Source organism: Biomphalaria glabrata, chromosome 3 (assembly GCF_947242115.1).
Source record: "Biomphalaria glabrata chromosome 3, xgBioGlab47.1, whole genome shotgun sequence".
NCBI lineage: Eukaryota > Metazoa > Mollusca > Gastropoda > Planorbidae > Biomphalaria > Biomphalaria glabrata.
Genome location: NC_074713.1, coordinates 50,710,547 through 50,725,274, shown reverse-complemented (window position 1 = coordinate 50,725,274; position 14,728 = coordinate 50,710,547). Strand labels below are relative to the sequence as shown.

Sequence of the window (14,728 nt, the reverse complement as noted above, 5' to 3'; positions counted from 1 at the left end):
TGAATAAAAGCAATGTTTTGTTCTTAAGTGTTTGCTGCTTTTTTTTTCTTTCTAATGTGTCTAAAATTATGTTCCTTTAAATTTTTACATCTAGCAGTCTTCTACAATAGTCTAAAATTCTACTATCTGCTAATTATGAAACAGTAAATCTAATAGCAGAAGCAATCAATTTTTGTTAAACGTATATACATTTTTTAAAATAGTTATTTGGCGCACACACAAAGTGTTATTACAAATTGTCTTGCTATGATAAAAAATTACTGTGTTCTGTATTCTGAATCCCCCTTCCCCTTTTTTTGACAACTTGAAGCAATATATTAATGTACTAAGTGTTGGGTGTTTCTAGTCTGAGTTATATTTATAGACATCTTTGACAAGACTACACATTCTTTGAACTGCTTATTATGAAATAGGAAAACTAAAAACAATGAAGAAAATAAGTCTGAAACAATGTTGTTGTTTTTTTAATTTATTCCCATTGTCTAAAACAACACAAGTAGGTCAATAATTCATTTAGTCTAAAACAATACAAGTCAAATATTTATTTAGTCTAAAAATAATACATGAAAGTGTGAAAATCTTTTGACATGAACTTCACTTAGATTTTTTCCCTTTGCCTTTTCCTTTTGAGTTGGTAAACAAGGTTGGGTCAATCTGATCTGGAGATAGACCTTTTACAGAATAAAGCCTAACAGCTCTCTCCTGGAGGCTGCCACCACACTTAAGTCCCCTGGCAGTTAAGGCATTTTTCAATCTCTCCAAGCCTAGTTTGGATAATTCCTCCACACTATCGAAGGACTCCAGATCCACAGGTTCGATGTCAGCTACTTGAGTGTTCTCAGATAACTGTTCATGCCCTAATTTTTCTACAGTGCCAACAGAGGGATCCATCTCTGAAATATTTTTGTCACTGTCCACCAGCCTTTCACAGATGTTAGCAGAAGCTGACGTGTCACCAGCACTGACAATCTGGGCATTTGTGTAATGGGAGGATGTGGTAGCTGATGTGTCACAGCCACCGACAGTATTGGTGTTTGTGCTGCAGGAAGATGACATGCTTTCCTCCGAGTCTCTGTTACTAGAACTGTGAAATGTGTTTTGTTCAGGTAAATCTTCAACACTTCCTGGATGAGCCTCACCATCAGAGCTGTCTAAATCATCAGAGTCCAATTCAGCACCAAGCCTGTGGGCACAATCGTTTCAATGTTACAACTTACAAAATGAAAGATATCTGCTTAACATTAATTTTCAAATAATTATTCTGTATTAGCACTATTAAAAAAATAAATTAAAAATTTAAAAGAAAAACTTGTACATTTTAAAAAAAGGTTTTAACACTTAAATGTACAAACTAGAAGTAAAAACACTCAAAATATTGTTTAAGAAGAACAAAAAATAGAAGTGTAACTTACCATTCAGCTTTACTGGAGACTGCCTCCTTCGATTTCTTTGAACAACTGGCACCTCCTACAGTTTCTTTCAGTTTTCTTTTTAATCCTGAAATGATAGAAGAAAATTCATGGAATGCAGAAACCTAAATAATAATAATTTTATTGAACTAATTCTTTTTTTTATATATTTTTTTTGGGGTATGGGCGGGGCAGTGTGATTAAATACTAGCACCATGAGTTGGACTTTTTTTCCTTGTATATAGTATTAACTCAAACTCAGCCTACCTGTGCTGAGAGCTTCTTCCAGGTCTTCCTGAACTTTTTGCTTCTGCTCCTGGTATTCTTTATCATCAAACTTGTGACGATGTGGAGCTAAACGCTTTGCCAAGCGCTCTTGTCTGCGAGACTCTCTCTCTTGTTCTCTTTCTGCTTCTTTGGCCAGCCATTCCTTTAACCTAGCAAGAGAAGACATTCATTTAATTAGTAATTTAGCACAACCCATTTTTTGTGTATAGCACCAGTGGCCAGTTGTATTTTATAAACCTAACCTCATTATGAATTGAAATTCATAGGAACTCTGGACAATTTTTATATACCAAGAAGCTTTTAACTTTGAGAAGCCCTAATTAAGTAGCTTAGCTTTAAAAATAAAAGTTTCAGGTGCTTTCTATTATATTTCTACTTCTTGGACCCTGTAAGGATTTAACTTCAACCACCCATTCAATGGGAGGTGCGGTGGCTGAGCGGTAAAGCACCCCTGAGTCCACCCATCTCTATTACTAGGGGAAAGTAAAGGCGGTTGGTCGTTGTGCTAGCCACATGGCACCCTTGTTAACTGTAAACCACAGAAACAGATGATCTTTACCTCCTCTGCTCTATAGACCACCAGGTCTGAAAATGCCCCATATCCAGAACAAGGGTGAGATGAGAACTAACACAAAAAAAAAAAATTCATTGTTGAATGCACTGCCAGGCAAACAGAAATAACCAATTTAAGATTTTTCATTTTTGTTATGCAGTGTAGTAACATAAATGGCCATTACATAATGTCTGTCTAAGAATGCCAACGGTCTCTTAATCGTTTTCAGGGGGCACACCTCAGCTATGATGTCCTCTTTTGTGCTCAAAACAAGATAGGTAGGTTAAGAGCTGCTAAGAATAATGATCTAACAGTTACAAAACAAGAAACTCACTTCTTCTCATTATTGATATCTCTCATTCTCCGACCACTTAAATCTCGACACGCTTCCCTGCTTGTTGTTTTTTCTATCTGAGCTCCAATAGCTCGCAACATGGATCCAAAACCTGAATGAAATATATGTGCTTGTTGTAATTTGTTTCCCATATAGAAAAACAATTCAATAAATACACAAAAGTAAACTAATGTAGATTTGTTCAGAAAAAAAAAGTGATTAAATAAAATTTAATATCAATAGCATAGTGACTGATATAATGATTTATTATTGTTTTTCTGTAGTTAAATAATGAAGCTAAAATATTTTTTAAAATCAATAATTAAGCTTATTGATGGTAGTTTAGACAAGATTTTACATTTGGCACCTACCTCCTTTACCACCCAGCAGACGTGGTACAATGTGGTATGTGTTCCCATCCTTCACAAGATCTGTCTTTGATAACTTACGACCATTACATACAACATAGAAACAAGATTTCACAGAGTCCTTTGGAGAAGAAACAAAAATCATAGACTGTTATTGTCTTTACTATAACAAAATCAAAATAGGAACATAATATATATAAATGAAAATGTGGAAGATAAGGACATTCTTCAACAAAATCAATATCTTTGTAAAAGTCTTATTTCCCACAGTCGTGTAAGTGCTCGAGTGAAATTGGTGTTAACCTATATTTCATTTTCTATATTTATGTTTTATTTTATGCACAAATTGTAACACAAATTTCTACATGGGTAATAAAGATTATTATTCAAATTATTAAAAACCACACATCACTGCTTGAATGTCTTCCATAAATAGAACACATTTAACATGCTGTAACATTACCAATAAAAATAGTAATAATGTAAATTGTTTGTTTGTTAAATGTTTTCCATGTTTCGGGTGTTCCTTCGGAGTTTAAGATAATTTACTTTCTAGTCCAAACGCACAGCAGGATGACAGGGGATGGGAAGGGGCAGGGTTCTAACCTGGGACCATCGATAAGTCTGAATGACAGTCCAATGTGCAAACCGCACGACCAGGCTTATCCATTCCAAAATAATTTTGTGAACACACGAACAGGACATTGAATGATTTTTAAATTCACATTAGCATGATTCTATTGAGATTTAAGTAGTGTCATTGCCTGGAAGTTGAACGCCTAAATTGTTTTCTTTTTAATTAATAAACCAGGGTTATTGTCATTTGTTTCAAATTAAAGTGTTTCCATGAATATTGCCTCGATCAGGTTTCTAAGCTCATATAAGTTTTAATCTAGATATATATATTTGATTGTTGATTAGATTACACACAGATGGAGGATAAATGTATCCAAAAGTCAATCTTTATGGACAACGCAAGACATGCTTAAGAAAAACCTTTGATAAGTGGATGTAATCAAACAGGACCTCAAAGCATTGGATACTGATGTTGATTACTAGCAAGACTTTGCCAAGACATAACCCTAGACCACACTAGATCTATCTATGAGGAGAGAAGGTGACAAAGAAAGCAACAGACAGAAATTAGAAGAAAAACATGCCAAACAAAAATGTATGGTTCCTCTACCATCAAAGCACATGCTACCCTAACCTGAATTACATATGAACCGGAATTACCCCCTAGAACAAAGGTCGGCAACCTTTTGAGTCGGAAGAGCCAAAAATAACAATTTACAAAATTTCAAAGTTTTTAAAGAGCCACAACATTTTTACCTGCCAACAATAAATAGTATTAATATTTAAAAAATTGAATTAAAAAAAAAACGTATCTATTTATTCCTAAGAAAAAAAATAATATTTTTAGTGTTTTACACGGTACTGTCGAATGGGTAGATAGAAGATCCAAATGCTAACTTCGCTACCTCACTGTAGCATTCTGGAAGACTATTTCTTGGTTTGAATAAAAGTGCCTCAACTCATGACATTTCTTTCAAAGCTGTCCACTTTTGTTGCGTTACGTACATTTCTGGAGCTCCAACTTTTCCAACTTGCTTTTTGACTCTATATATTTCCCACTCCACAAATCTTTACTTTTTTACTTTTTAAATCAATCAATAGCAATTCTAAAGATCCAGTATAGATTTCTAATGGCACAAAGTTGATTTCGTTACAATTTGTGTTGAGAGGATTAACTATGAATGCTAGAATGGTCTCGTTGGTTTTGAAATGCTCAAATCTTTCAGCAAAATTCATCTTTAATTTTTTTCTGTGTTAAAGTAATTATTGTCAAGAGTTGCACTGGTTTTATCGCGATACTGCTTTAAAAATTGAAAATGAAGTAATTGACCGCTCTGAATATCTTCTGCAAAAAAATTTTTCTTCAAAACAAACAAATTCTTCTACTATAAGAGAGGCTGGGTTTCCCTTCCGTTGCAGTTTTCAGCTCATTTAATGTTGCTGTTCTACCTACCATTAAGTAAAATGTTTGCAACCATTAGTCATTCTCTAATTCAGGGTGATTACTGCCTTTATCATTTAGGAATGTATTTAATTCATTCAAAACAAAACATTTCAATGTCATACCTTCAGAAAGCCATCGCACTTTATTGAGAAGAAAGAGGTCTGAATACTGAGTCTCCATTTCGTTTAAGAATTATTTGACGAAGTTAGAGTGCTTTTGACAAGATGCTGCTAACAATCTTGATTACCAAATTCATAAAGTAAAAGAGTAAATTACCCCTTTCAGATCTTGCGATCTATAGGGCAGATGATGCCAAGGTCATCTGTTTCTGTGGCCCACGATTAACGAGAGTGGCATGTGGCCAGCACAACTTCCAACCGCCTTTACTTTCCCCAACTAATATCAGGTTCCCATTAGAGCTGGGTGGACTCAGAGGCGCCCAAAGATCCCGCAGTTAAAAATCCTAGTCTTCACCAGTATTCAAACTCGGGACATCGGTTTGGAAGACAAGCACTTTACCGCTCAGCCACAGCACCTTCTACCAAATTCATGACCTCAACTATTTCAGTTGGAAATGTTTTGACACAAAGTGTTTCTTGGTGTATTATGTAGTGAAACGTAAGAATTTCGTGGTTTACTTTGCTCCAAAAAATCATTTTTGCCCTTTATTTTTTACCAATTCTAAACTAATTTGTAAACAATTTTTATCTACGACCTTACTATGCAATTATTCTGTTCTGAAAATACACCAGTAACAAATAAATAAGTTTGTTTTCAACTATATGACCTTGAAGCGCTTACGTTACTTGACAATATAAAACTTTGAGAAGATAATTGGCTTCTAACTCTTCTAGTTAAAACAACAAACTCTAAGTCACAGCCAAAACAATGGCGAAGACGCCAAATTGTTATGCGTTGAATCTGTGTCTAATCCTTGTTATCGATTCAGAACGATTTTTAAATGTTTTGTTTTCGATAAAATAAACAATATTTGCTTATGCAAGTAAAGAGCCGCAGCTTTACATCCAAAGAGCAGCAGGTTGCCGACCCCGGCCCTAGAATAGGACTCTATGGTCATATAAAAACTCTATATGAGATGGGACTTGATTTCTAATTTATTAAATCATTTAATGATTTATGTATAATAAGACATAGATCTAGATAATTAAAATAATTAAAAGTTAATTCTTAATAAGTAGATCTAAGTCTAAGTATCAATGACAGTCTAACTCCTAAGTCTAGTAGTGATACTCAGTGATAGTTATTAGTATTACTATTAATTATAGTATTATTAACAGACCTGCCTACCAAAAAAAGTCCAAATGCGTAACACTTATGCGATCCACTATTTTGTCATATATAAATATATATACATATATAATATATATAATATTAGATGTCATGATTAGATCTATCTAAATCTAGATCAATAGAGATGATATCTAGACTAGATCTGGATCTATGTCTACATAATGAATATAATCTACTCTAGATCTGGGCTCAAGAGTGTTACCGATGCTGTGGATCCGCAACAAGCGTAGGTCTATTCTAAACTGAGACTAAGAATCTAGTCTATATCTAGACTAGATGGTAGTAGATGTTATCGATCTAGATCTAGTCAATCTAAATCATACTATAACTAAATTGGATCTAGATTGTAGAGAATCATAACGTAATGACTAGCTAGACTCTCGCTAGATCTATTCCTGTAAAACAAGTTATCTAGATTCTTATCATTCTAGATCTAGAATCCAGATCTAGACTAAATATCTACAATGTCACTCAATGTGTTTTAAATCAATAGCACTTCAATATTTTTTCTATACAAATGAATATGGGAATCAGGGATTCTTTTTTTTTTTATATTCGACAAGTTTTTAATGCACCAACATAATTATTTTCTAAGTTGGTGTATCAGCTAACTGACGGTACCAACCCGCCACTCCCTCACTCTCGCGTTCTTCATTTCTAGACATCTAATTGCTATTAAGAACCAATCAACGTATAGATCTGGGCACATTGTGTTCACCCCACCTTTTCTGTTTCCCCCCTCTCCCCACAGGTGGGCTTAGCGGGCCTTAGCGTGACCGCTTGTAAGCTAGTCAAGAGAGGAGAGAAAAAAAAGGAGACGAAATGCATAACGTGACGGGTTAAATTCGTAGTTGCATATTGGCTGTCATTTTTGGGAGATTTTGCGTAACGGTAGACAGGTCTGTATTAGTAATATTAATAGTGACTTAGACTTAGTTAGTCACAACTTAGTGTCAAGTGAAGTGATTCTATTTATAGTGGGCTTAAGTTTAAGATAAATTATAGATTTAAAGTCATTTCAAACTTAATAAATAATAAATAAACTTACAATTTCTTGTTGAGTAACGGTTTCAGATCTTGATCGTTGGATCAACTCTGTAACTACACAGAGCATCAAATCATCCACACAACGTAAATCCAGAATATCCACAGAAGTTGAAGTAAATCGAAGTTTATCATTTTTATGAGATGAGCAGATAATAATATTGGGTGCCATTTTCACTAGATTCTAATTAGATATAGATCTAGATCAGAGCTTGATATAATTATAGGTAATAGGCGATATTATGCCGCCCACGCCTAATCCGGTTCTTTCTGTGGTCCTACCGTAGACCATAGGCTCATAAACCTACCCTCCAAAGCTGTACCATCGCAAATTAATATTAAGCCGAAAAAAAAATATTTAGTTTTTACGGTTCCTTATTATTGCTGTAATAGAGGCAACGCCATATTGTTATGATGTTCTGGAGAGGAAGTACAGAAAAAAATGTCACTGAACTATATATCGTTTGGAGCACTATATTATAGTTTAGGATTAGGTTTAGTAGGATCAAAATAAAAGGTTTACTGCTAGGTTTAGGGTTAGGTTTAGAATAAGAATTAGATATAGAATTAGGGTTAGGTTTAGAATTAGGTTTAGGGTTAGTATTTAGGTTTAGGTTTAGTACTAGGTTTAGGGAATTAAGTTTAGGGTTAGGTTTAGTATTTAGGTTTAGGGATAGGGTTAGTGCTAGGTTTAGGGTTAGGTTTATTATTTAGGTTTAGGGTTAGTGCTAGGTTTAGGGTTAGGTTTAGTGCTAGGTTTAGGGTTAGATTTAAGGTTAGGGTTAGGTTTCACTAAACCTATTCTAAACCTAACCCTAATCCTAAAACTAACCCTAATTCTAAACCTAACCCCAAACCCCTAACCCTAAACCTAGCAGTAAACCTAACCCTAAACCTAATCTTAAACCTAGCACTAAACCTAACCCTAAACCTAATTCTAACCCTAATTCTAACCCTAACCCTAATTCTAAACCTAATAATCCTAAACCTAACCCTAAACCTAATTCTAACCCTAATTCTAAACCTAATCCTAACCCTAAACCTAATTCTAACCCTAATTCTAAACCTAATCCTAAACCTAACCCTAATTCCAACCCTAACCCTAAAGCTAGGACTAAATCTAAATTTTGATCATACTAAATTCCATCAAAATAATATATAGTTCAGTGATACTTGCTCTTAGTTTGTTTTTTAAACTTCTGGGATGGAGAGTTACATCCTCTTAAGAACGTAGTAAACAAAATGGCGTATTTTTCATTACAACAATGATAAAAGAACTTGAAAACTAAATATTTTTTTTTTCGGCTTAATATTAATTTGCGATGGTACAGCTTTGGAGGGTAGGTTTAGGAGCTTATTGTCTACAGTAAGACCACAGAAAGAACCGGATCAGGCGTGGGCGGCATAATATCGCCTATTACCACACCAGTAGACGAATGTACTGCGTTTCTGTCCAGGTTCAGAAAAGCCGGAAGTGTAAACAAGAAATGCAGTTTTTTTAAATGTAGAAGCCAAAAAATATTTTTTTCGGAAATGTAGCTAATTAATTATTTAAAAAAAAATATTATTAAATATATTTTAGATCTACTTCTAGATTTATAGATCTATATCCCAAAAAATAATTTGAAATACAATATTTTTTTGTTAATTAACAAATGTATAAATAAAGTAATCTATCTAGCTCTAGATCTAGATTCTATTTTCTTTAGCAAATCTGAAATTTGCATACTAACAATTTTTAGTAAATCAAAAACTGTGACAGGAATTAATGTTTTTTGTGGTAATTTGGTTCAAAGAGATCTATATCTAGAGCGGGTCTAAATCTAGAATCTAGATCTAGATACAAAACTAAATCTAGTCTAGATCTATATTCTATAGTTATAGATATAGTATTGCTTCAAACTTCCTCTTTATGCGGTTATATATCCATATTCCCTTTTAGGGTAGATCCACATATTATAAACATTTAATTTTCACAAAGTAAACTTGATAATAATAAATTATTTTAATAATCATAATATTACATAATAATGATATGTTCTAGATCTAGACTCTACTAATTACTAACAGTGACACTAGTAACACTCTATTTAGATAAGACAAGATCATAAAGATCAATCTAGATTCTAGATCTAGTTAGTTATTACCAACTACGAGGAGTAGAGTTACAGTTTGAGGTGGAACTAGATCTGGAATTGTCTAGTCTACATATAGACCTAGCCTGTAGTATCTAATTAGAATCTAGTAGACTATATCTAGACAATATTTATCCTACTTAGTATCTTAATACTGCAGTTAAGTACTACTAGATTCTAGTAGTCTTATTAAGTATATTATAATAGATGTATCTAATATAGTAGTATTTAGATCTGCAATTCTAAGAGCTAGATCTAAAAGAAAGAGACACACTTAATTCTTTTAAGACTACCTCTCCAACCAGGCAACCACACACACTAAAGAAACATTCGCAAACAATAAAAACAATCTATCATACTGCACACTTACACTAAGGACAGCTTTTCCAACCATACAGACACACTAAAGACAATTTCTATAACCATACACATACACACACACACACACTGTATACAATCTCTCCAACCACAAACTTACACAGTAAAGACAATGTCTCCATCGATAAACACACAAAAGCTTAAGGAAGATGAAGGGTGCAGAGCTTTTTTTTTAAATTCAATGTAAGCTTTGGACTTACTTAGACTTAGGTCCTCCCGCGCCGTTCGGCGCATTGGGCGGCAAGCTGTCTCCATAATGATCTGTCACTGGCAATGTCTGAAGCCTCCTCCCACCTGGTGTCCACTGTTCTGAGGTCCTCCATGAAGGTGTGTCGCCAAGTAATACGAGGACGTCCCTGTTTGCGTTTTCCTCGTTTTGGCTTCCATGTTATCGCAACTCTTGGTGTGCGTAGTTCATTTTGTCGTAGAACATGTCCCGCAAACCTCATGCGACTCTCAGTCACAACCTCACTAAGTGTTCGATTCCCAGTTCGGCATAGGATTTCCTTGTTTGAGATCCGATCTGTGTAACTGACTCACAAAATCCGTCTCAGCCATCTCTGTTGAGCCACATTTAGTCTTTTCTCAATTTTTACAGATGACTTCCACGTCTCACATGCATATGTAGCAGTTGGAATGACGATTGTGTTGAGGTGTATTTTTGTCTCGAGTCCAATGGCTTTGCTAGTCCAAATAGGCTGTAGCCTTTGGAAAATGCTCCCTGCCTTTCCTATTCGGCACGCTACATCATGGTAAGCATCTCCATCATTTGTTATGATGCTGCCAAGGTACGTGAACTTGTCCAGCTCTTCAAGCTTTGACTCGCCAAGTCTGACGGGGACACCCTTTGCCTTATATCCCACTCGCATAATTTTAGTCTTATCCAAGTTTATGCGGAGGCCAATTTTGGGTGCCTCTCTGTCTAGGCTCTCCGCCATTTCTTGAATGCATTTATTTGTAGCCCCGAGTAGTGCAACATCATCAGTAAAGTCCAAATCCGTCAATCGGAGTTGTTCATGCCATGGAATACCAAAGGCAGTCTGGTTCATTGCTCTCCTCATTATGTAGTCGATGGCTAGGAGGAAAAGGAAGGGAGATAAGATGCACCCCTGTCTCACACCTGTCTCGATTGTAAAAAACTCTGTTGTTCCCTCTTCTGTTTTAATGCAGCAACTTGACTGACTGTAAAGGTGTCGTAGGATCTGGACGAATTCGTAAGCTTTGGAATAGAGCCTAAAATTTTTTAATTTTATTTTAATTCAATGTAAGCTTTGGAATAGAGACTTCAATTGTATAGTTGTTTTAAATTACCAAATCTTACTAATCTAAAAGGTTGAAGCAACTATTACAATATTGGGATCCAAATTTTATGTCTAGCTGTTCTTTGTACAAACTGGCGAGGAAATCATTAATTTTACTGTATCTCTTAGCAAAGTATTCCAGCCATTTGTAATTTATATGTTTCAATAGTTCGTCTCCTCCACACCTAACCCTTTCCCTGTGTAAAATTGAGATTTGTGAAAGATTTTGTGGTGGGCAACTACTGAGATCTTGCAACGAACCAACCCACATTAAACTGGACAAAGTATCTTTGAGTCAATTTTGGTAACAGTGGATCTATAGAATTAGGCAAACAATACTACCCCATTATAATTGTCACAATCCAAAAGCTTGCTATAAGCGTCACTCAATTTTATCACATCATTAATTATTATTTATTTATTTCATCCCAATTATTTCTCCTTTCTAGGTCCGATTTCACCACCAAACCCCACCTTTTCCTCTTCTCGCTTGGATAAGTCCACCACATTGGCGACAACATTGCTACAACCCTTGCTTATCTCCCCTTGGTGCAGTCCTAGTACGTGGGCGCCAGGTGTCTGGCGTTCATAGTCGACACCACCTGGGCATTGCCCGGCAAACGCCTCTTGACATTTCTAGGTGCGACTTTGACTCCTTTCAAGTCGATCTATCCTCACTGACAGTCGGCCGAACTCTATTATTCATCCTCCTTATTTCTATTCACATACCTGGTGGTAAGCCGGACTTTAACTTCTTATTTAGTTTTGTGTGTATATTGTGTCTAAATTCCGAGATGCCACAGAAGGATCCTAGGCATCACTTTCAAAGACCGCATCACAAATCAAGAGCTTGGAGACAGGGTTTCTGCAGCGATCGGACCCAATGATGACCTGCTAACCATTGTAAAGAAACACAAGCTTAAAATATATGGCCATATTACAAGATCCACGGGGCTCGCAAGGACCTTCCATCAGGGAACAGTACCAGGAAAAAGAAGAAGAGGCAGACAGAGAAAGCGATGGGAGGACAACATAAAAGAATGGATAGAGGTTTTAAACACGGCAAAAGACAGGGAGGAATGGAGAAAGACGGTCGACAACTCTTGCTTGGTGTCCCAACGGTCTAACACAATAAGATATAGGTAGGCAGGCCTAAATGTAAAAAGATTTATTGATTTCTTCCTGGATCTTAGTATTTGGATCTAATCCTATCCATTCATATTTAATCTGTGTATTATATGTATTTCTATCTTGCTTAAGTAAGAAACATAATTATTGGTGTGTACATATTTAATTATTGCAATAACTTATGTCTACATTGTGTTGACATCATTATTACCACATTGCTCATTGACACAACCTTGTATATATTTGTACATCTTATTTTATTTCCTTTATCTTGGCTGATCGCATTGATGATCTTTCTAACACATTGACACTGCGCTTAGAAGAGATCAGTAAATTATCTCCCCTTATCCATTTTGCTTAGACAAGAGTTGCGCCCCTTGAACGGACACTACATTCCATTTTTCCATGGCCGACGGCCGTATGTAAACAATGGCGTCATGGTCACTATCCATTTAATCTTGATTATATTTAAGATTGTTATCTCCATTACTTTGGTCTTACAATTTATATTGTGATTATCAGCAATTCATTTAAGCAATTCCATTTGTCATCATCTCCCAAATTGTACTTAAAGGCAATTTTTGCACTTCGAGGGCATCGATGAGATGCATGAGAGACATCCGCAGCCTCCTATTTGATAACACGTGCCTATTTAATACTTCATAGTACTTGAGAGCATAGCCTATGTCCTAGTACTTGATACTACAATCGCAACTTACTGATCCCATTGACTATGCCGCCCACAGTACTCTTCGCCAGCGACCCGCTACTGCGCCACCTCCAGCTGCAAGTCCTCCACCTAGGAGCACAGCCAGCTACAACGTCTACAGGACACTCATAACGTGCTCTGAGTGGTGATTCATTATTACTAAGAGACATGATGCCATCCCTCTTTTATTCTCCTTCATGTTTTATTATTATTATTATAGCACTGCTTTCATGCTTATTCAGAGCGCTTATGGTCCAATCTCATTTGTGGACCGGTGGGGGGCGGGGGGTATCTAGGAGTTGGTTTTCCGTGCTGCTTTTAGGCGCTCAGTAAACACAACTCTGGTGTCGAACCTCGAGCCCCCTTCTAGGTAGCCAAGCCAAGCCAAGTTCAAGCGCACTTGGCCTCTCGACCACGCTTCCCACTTTTATGTCAATAAAATATCTAGCAAATCATTCATTATTGTGTCGTTCTCTATGGTCTACTTGCTGCGTGTTTGTTTCCGATGTATCTTTTATGACCCACTGTGTTGCACATTCAAACAATCATCCCCCTAGACACCAAACAAGCCACACAGACGAGCAGTACACCCGGGCCGTCACAATAACCAGACATTCGTTACTACATTATAAGCTCATTGTCTCGTTATACATTTAACATAATATGTTCACACTAATGCAGCTTCTACTCTACAGTACTACACAAAATATAAACCTTTTGTTGCTTTGGTTTTTAAAACTCGCTTACTGTAAATCATCAGTAGCACGGTAGGCTATATGCTGCCATACCCGTGGTCCTGAGAGGCCTGCAGGAGATTTGGACTAGGGAGTAAATTATTATTTTCAACAAGTGTACAGCCTTTTTGGGGCCTCGTACAAAGTACTCGAGCTGTTGATTTAATGTAAATTTCCCTTCTAAAAAATAATTAAATGGTTTCTCACTGAGACATGTGTAGCTCCTCTAAGATTTGAATATCTAGAAGTGTCTCAATATTCAATTCCACCCATTATTGCGTTCTAGATATATATCTTTACGAACAATATCAATAAAAATCCTTTGAAAAAAAAAAGCTTATCTGAGGGGAAGAACTCACACTTACAACTATATCACTTAATACTGTAGAAGTTATTTCCCTGTTTCGAAATCAAATAAAATAATTAATTACCAATAATAAATTGACTGATTGTTTTTGTTTTTTTTTAAATGTAGGCATATTCAAGTTTTGTTAGGTATAAAAAAAATTGTTTAAAGTTTCAACTTGCTCTGAGAATGGGTGTGGGAGAATTAAAGTGCACAATTATTTAAGGGGACGAAATCCGACATATTTATCAACATATGTGAATACTAAATGATTAGTTTCCCTTACTTGTATCAAACGAAATAATTAAATAACTAGTGATTAAGTGACTATAATTTTTTTTTTATATATTGATCCGTGTATTGACAGAGTCAATTGATGATTGTGCAAAGTTGCAATTTAATCCGAGAATGGGTGTGGGAGAAATAAGGTGTTCACACTTTTTTACCAGACAGAAAGACAAAGTGAGTTGATTTAAGCTTTGTAATAAAAAGAGTATAAAACAGAAACACGGCTGATGAAAGTTGCTTGATAAGCCAATATGTAGACCTTGCACCATTGATTCTACATACATTGTTTGTTAGTACCACTAGTGCTCTGTGGTGGGAGTAGTTGTCACCCCTGACATCTCTGTACCTGTTAGTTGTCTTTCTTTTCTTTTCTTTATTTTGA

General features: G+C 35.7%; 1 protein-coding gene across 1 annotated transcript; it reads right to left on the bottom strand.

Moving 5' to 3' along the window:
- Positions 1 to 453: 453 nt before the first annotated feature.
- Positions 454 to 7,889, bottom strand: LOC106060196 (splicing regulator SDE2-like). Its single transcript, XM_056022530.1, has 6 exons — positions 7,332 to 7,889; positions 2,956 to 3,073; positions 2,585 to 2,696; positions 1,677 to 1,846; positions 1,413 to 1,497; positions 454 to 1,183 (listed from the first exon to the last, which is right to left on the bottom strand). Exons 1-6 carry the CDS (start codon positions 7,497 to 7,499, stop codon positions 595 to 597), a joined length of 1,242 nt encoding a protein of 413 aa, XP_055878505.1. The 5' UTR covers positions 7,500 to 7,889; the 3' UTR covers positions 454 to 594.
- Positions 7,890 to 14,728: the final 6,839 nt, after the last annotated feature.

Bases quoted from the DNA above. Each gene is read 5' to 3' on its own strand.
- LOC106060196 (XM_056022530.1), bottom strand. From the start codon at position 7,499: ATGGCACCCAATATTATTATCTGCTCATCTCATAAAAATGATAAACTT. The intron at 1,847-2,584 runs GTGAGTTTCTTG...TTCTCTTGCTAG, and splicing joins GATATCAATAATGAGAAGAA to GTTAAAGGAATGGCTGGCCA. The intron at 1,184-1,412 runs GTAAGTTACACT...TTGTGCCCACAG, and splicing joins GTCTCCAGTAAAGCTGAATG to GCTTGGTGCTGAATTGGACT.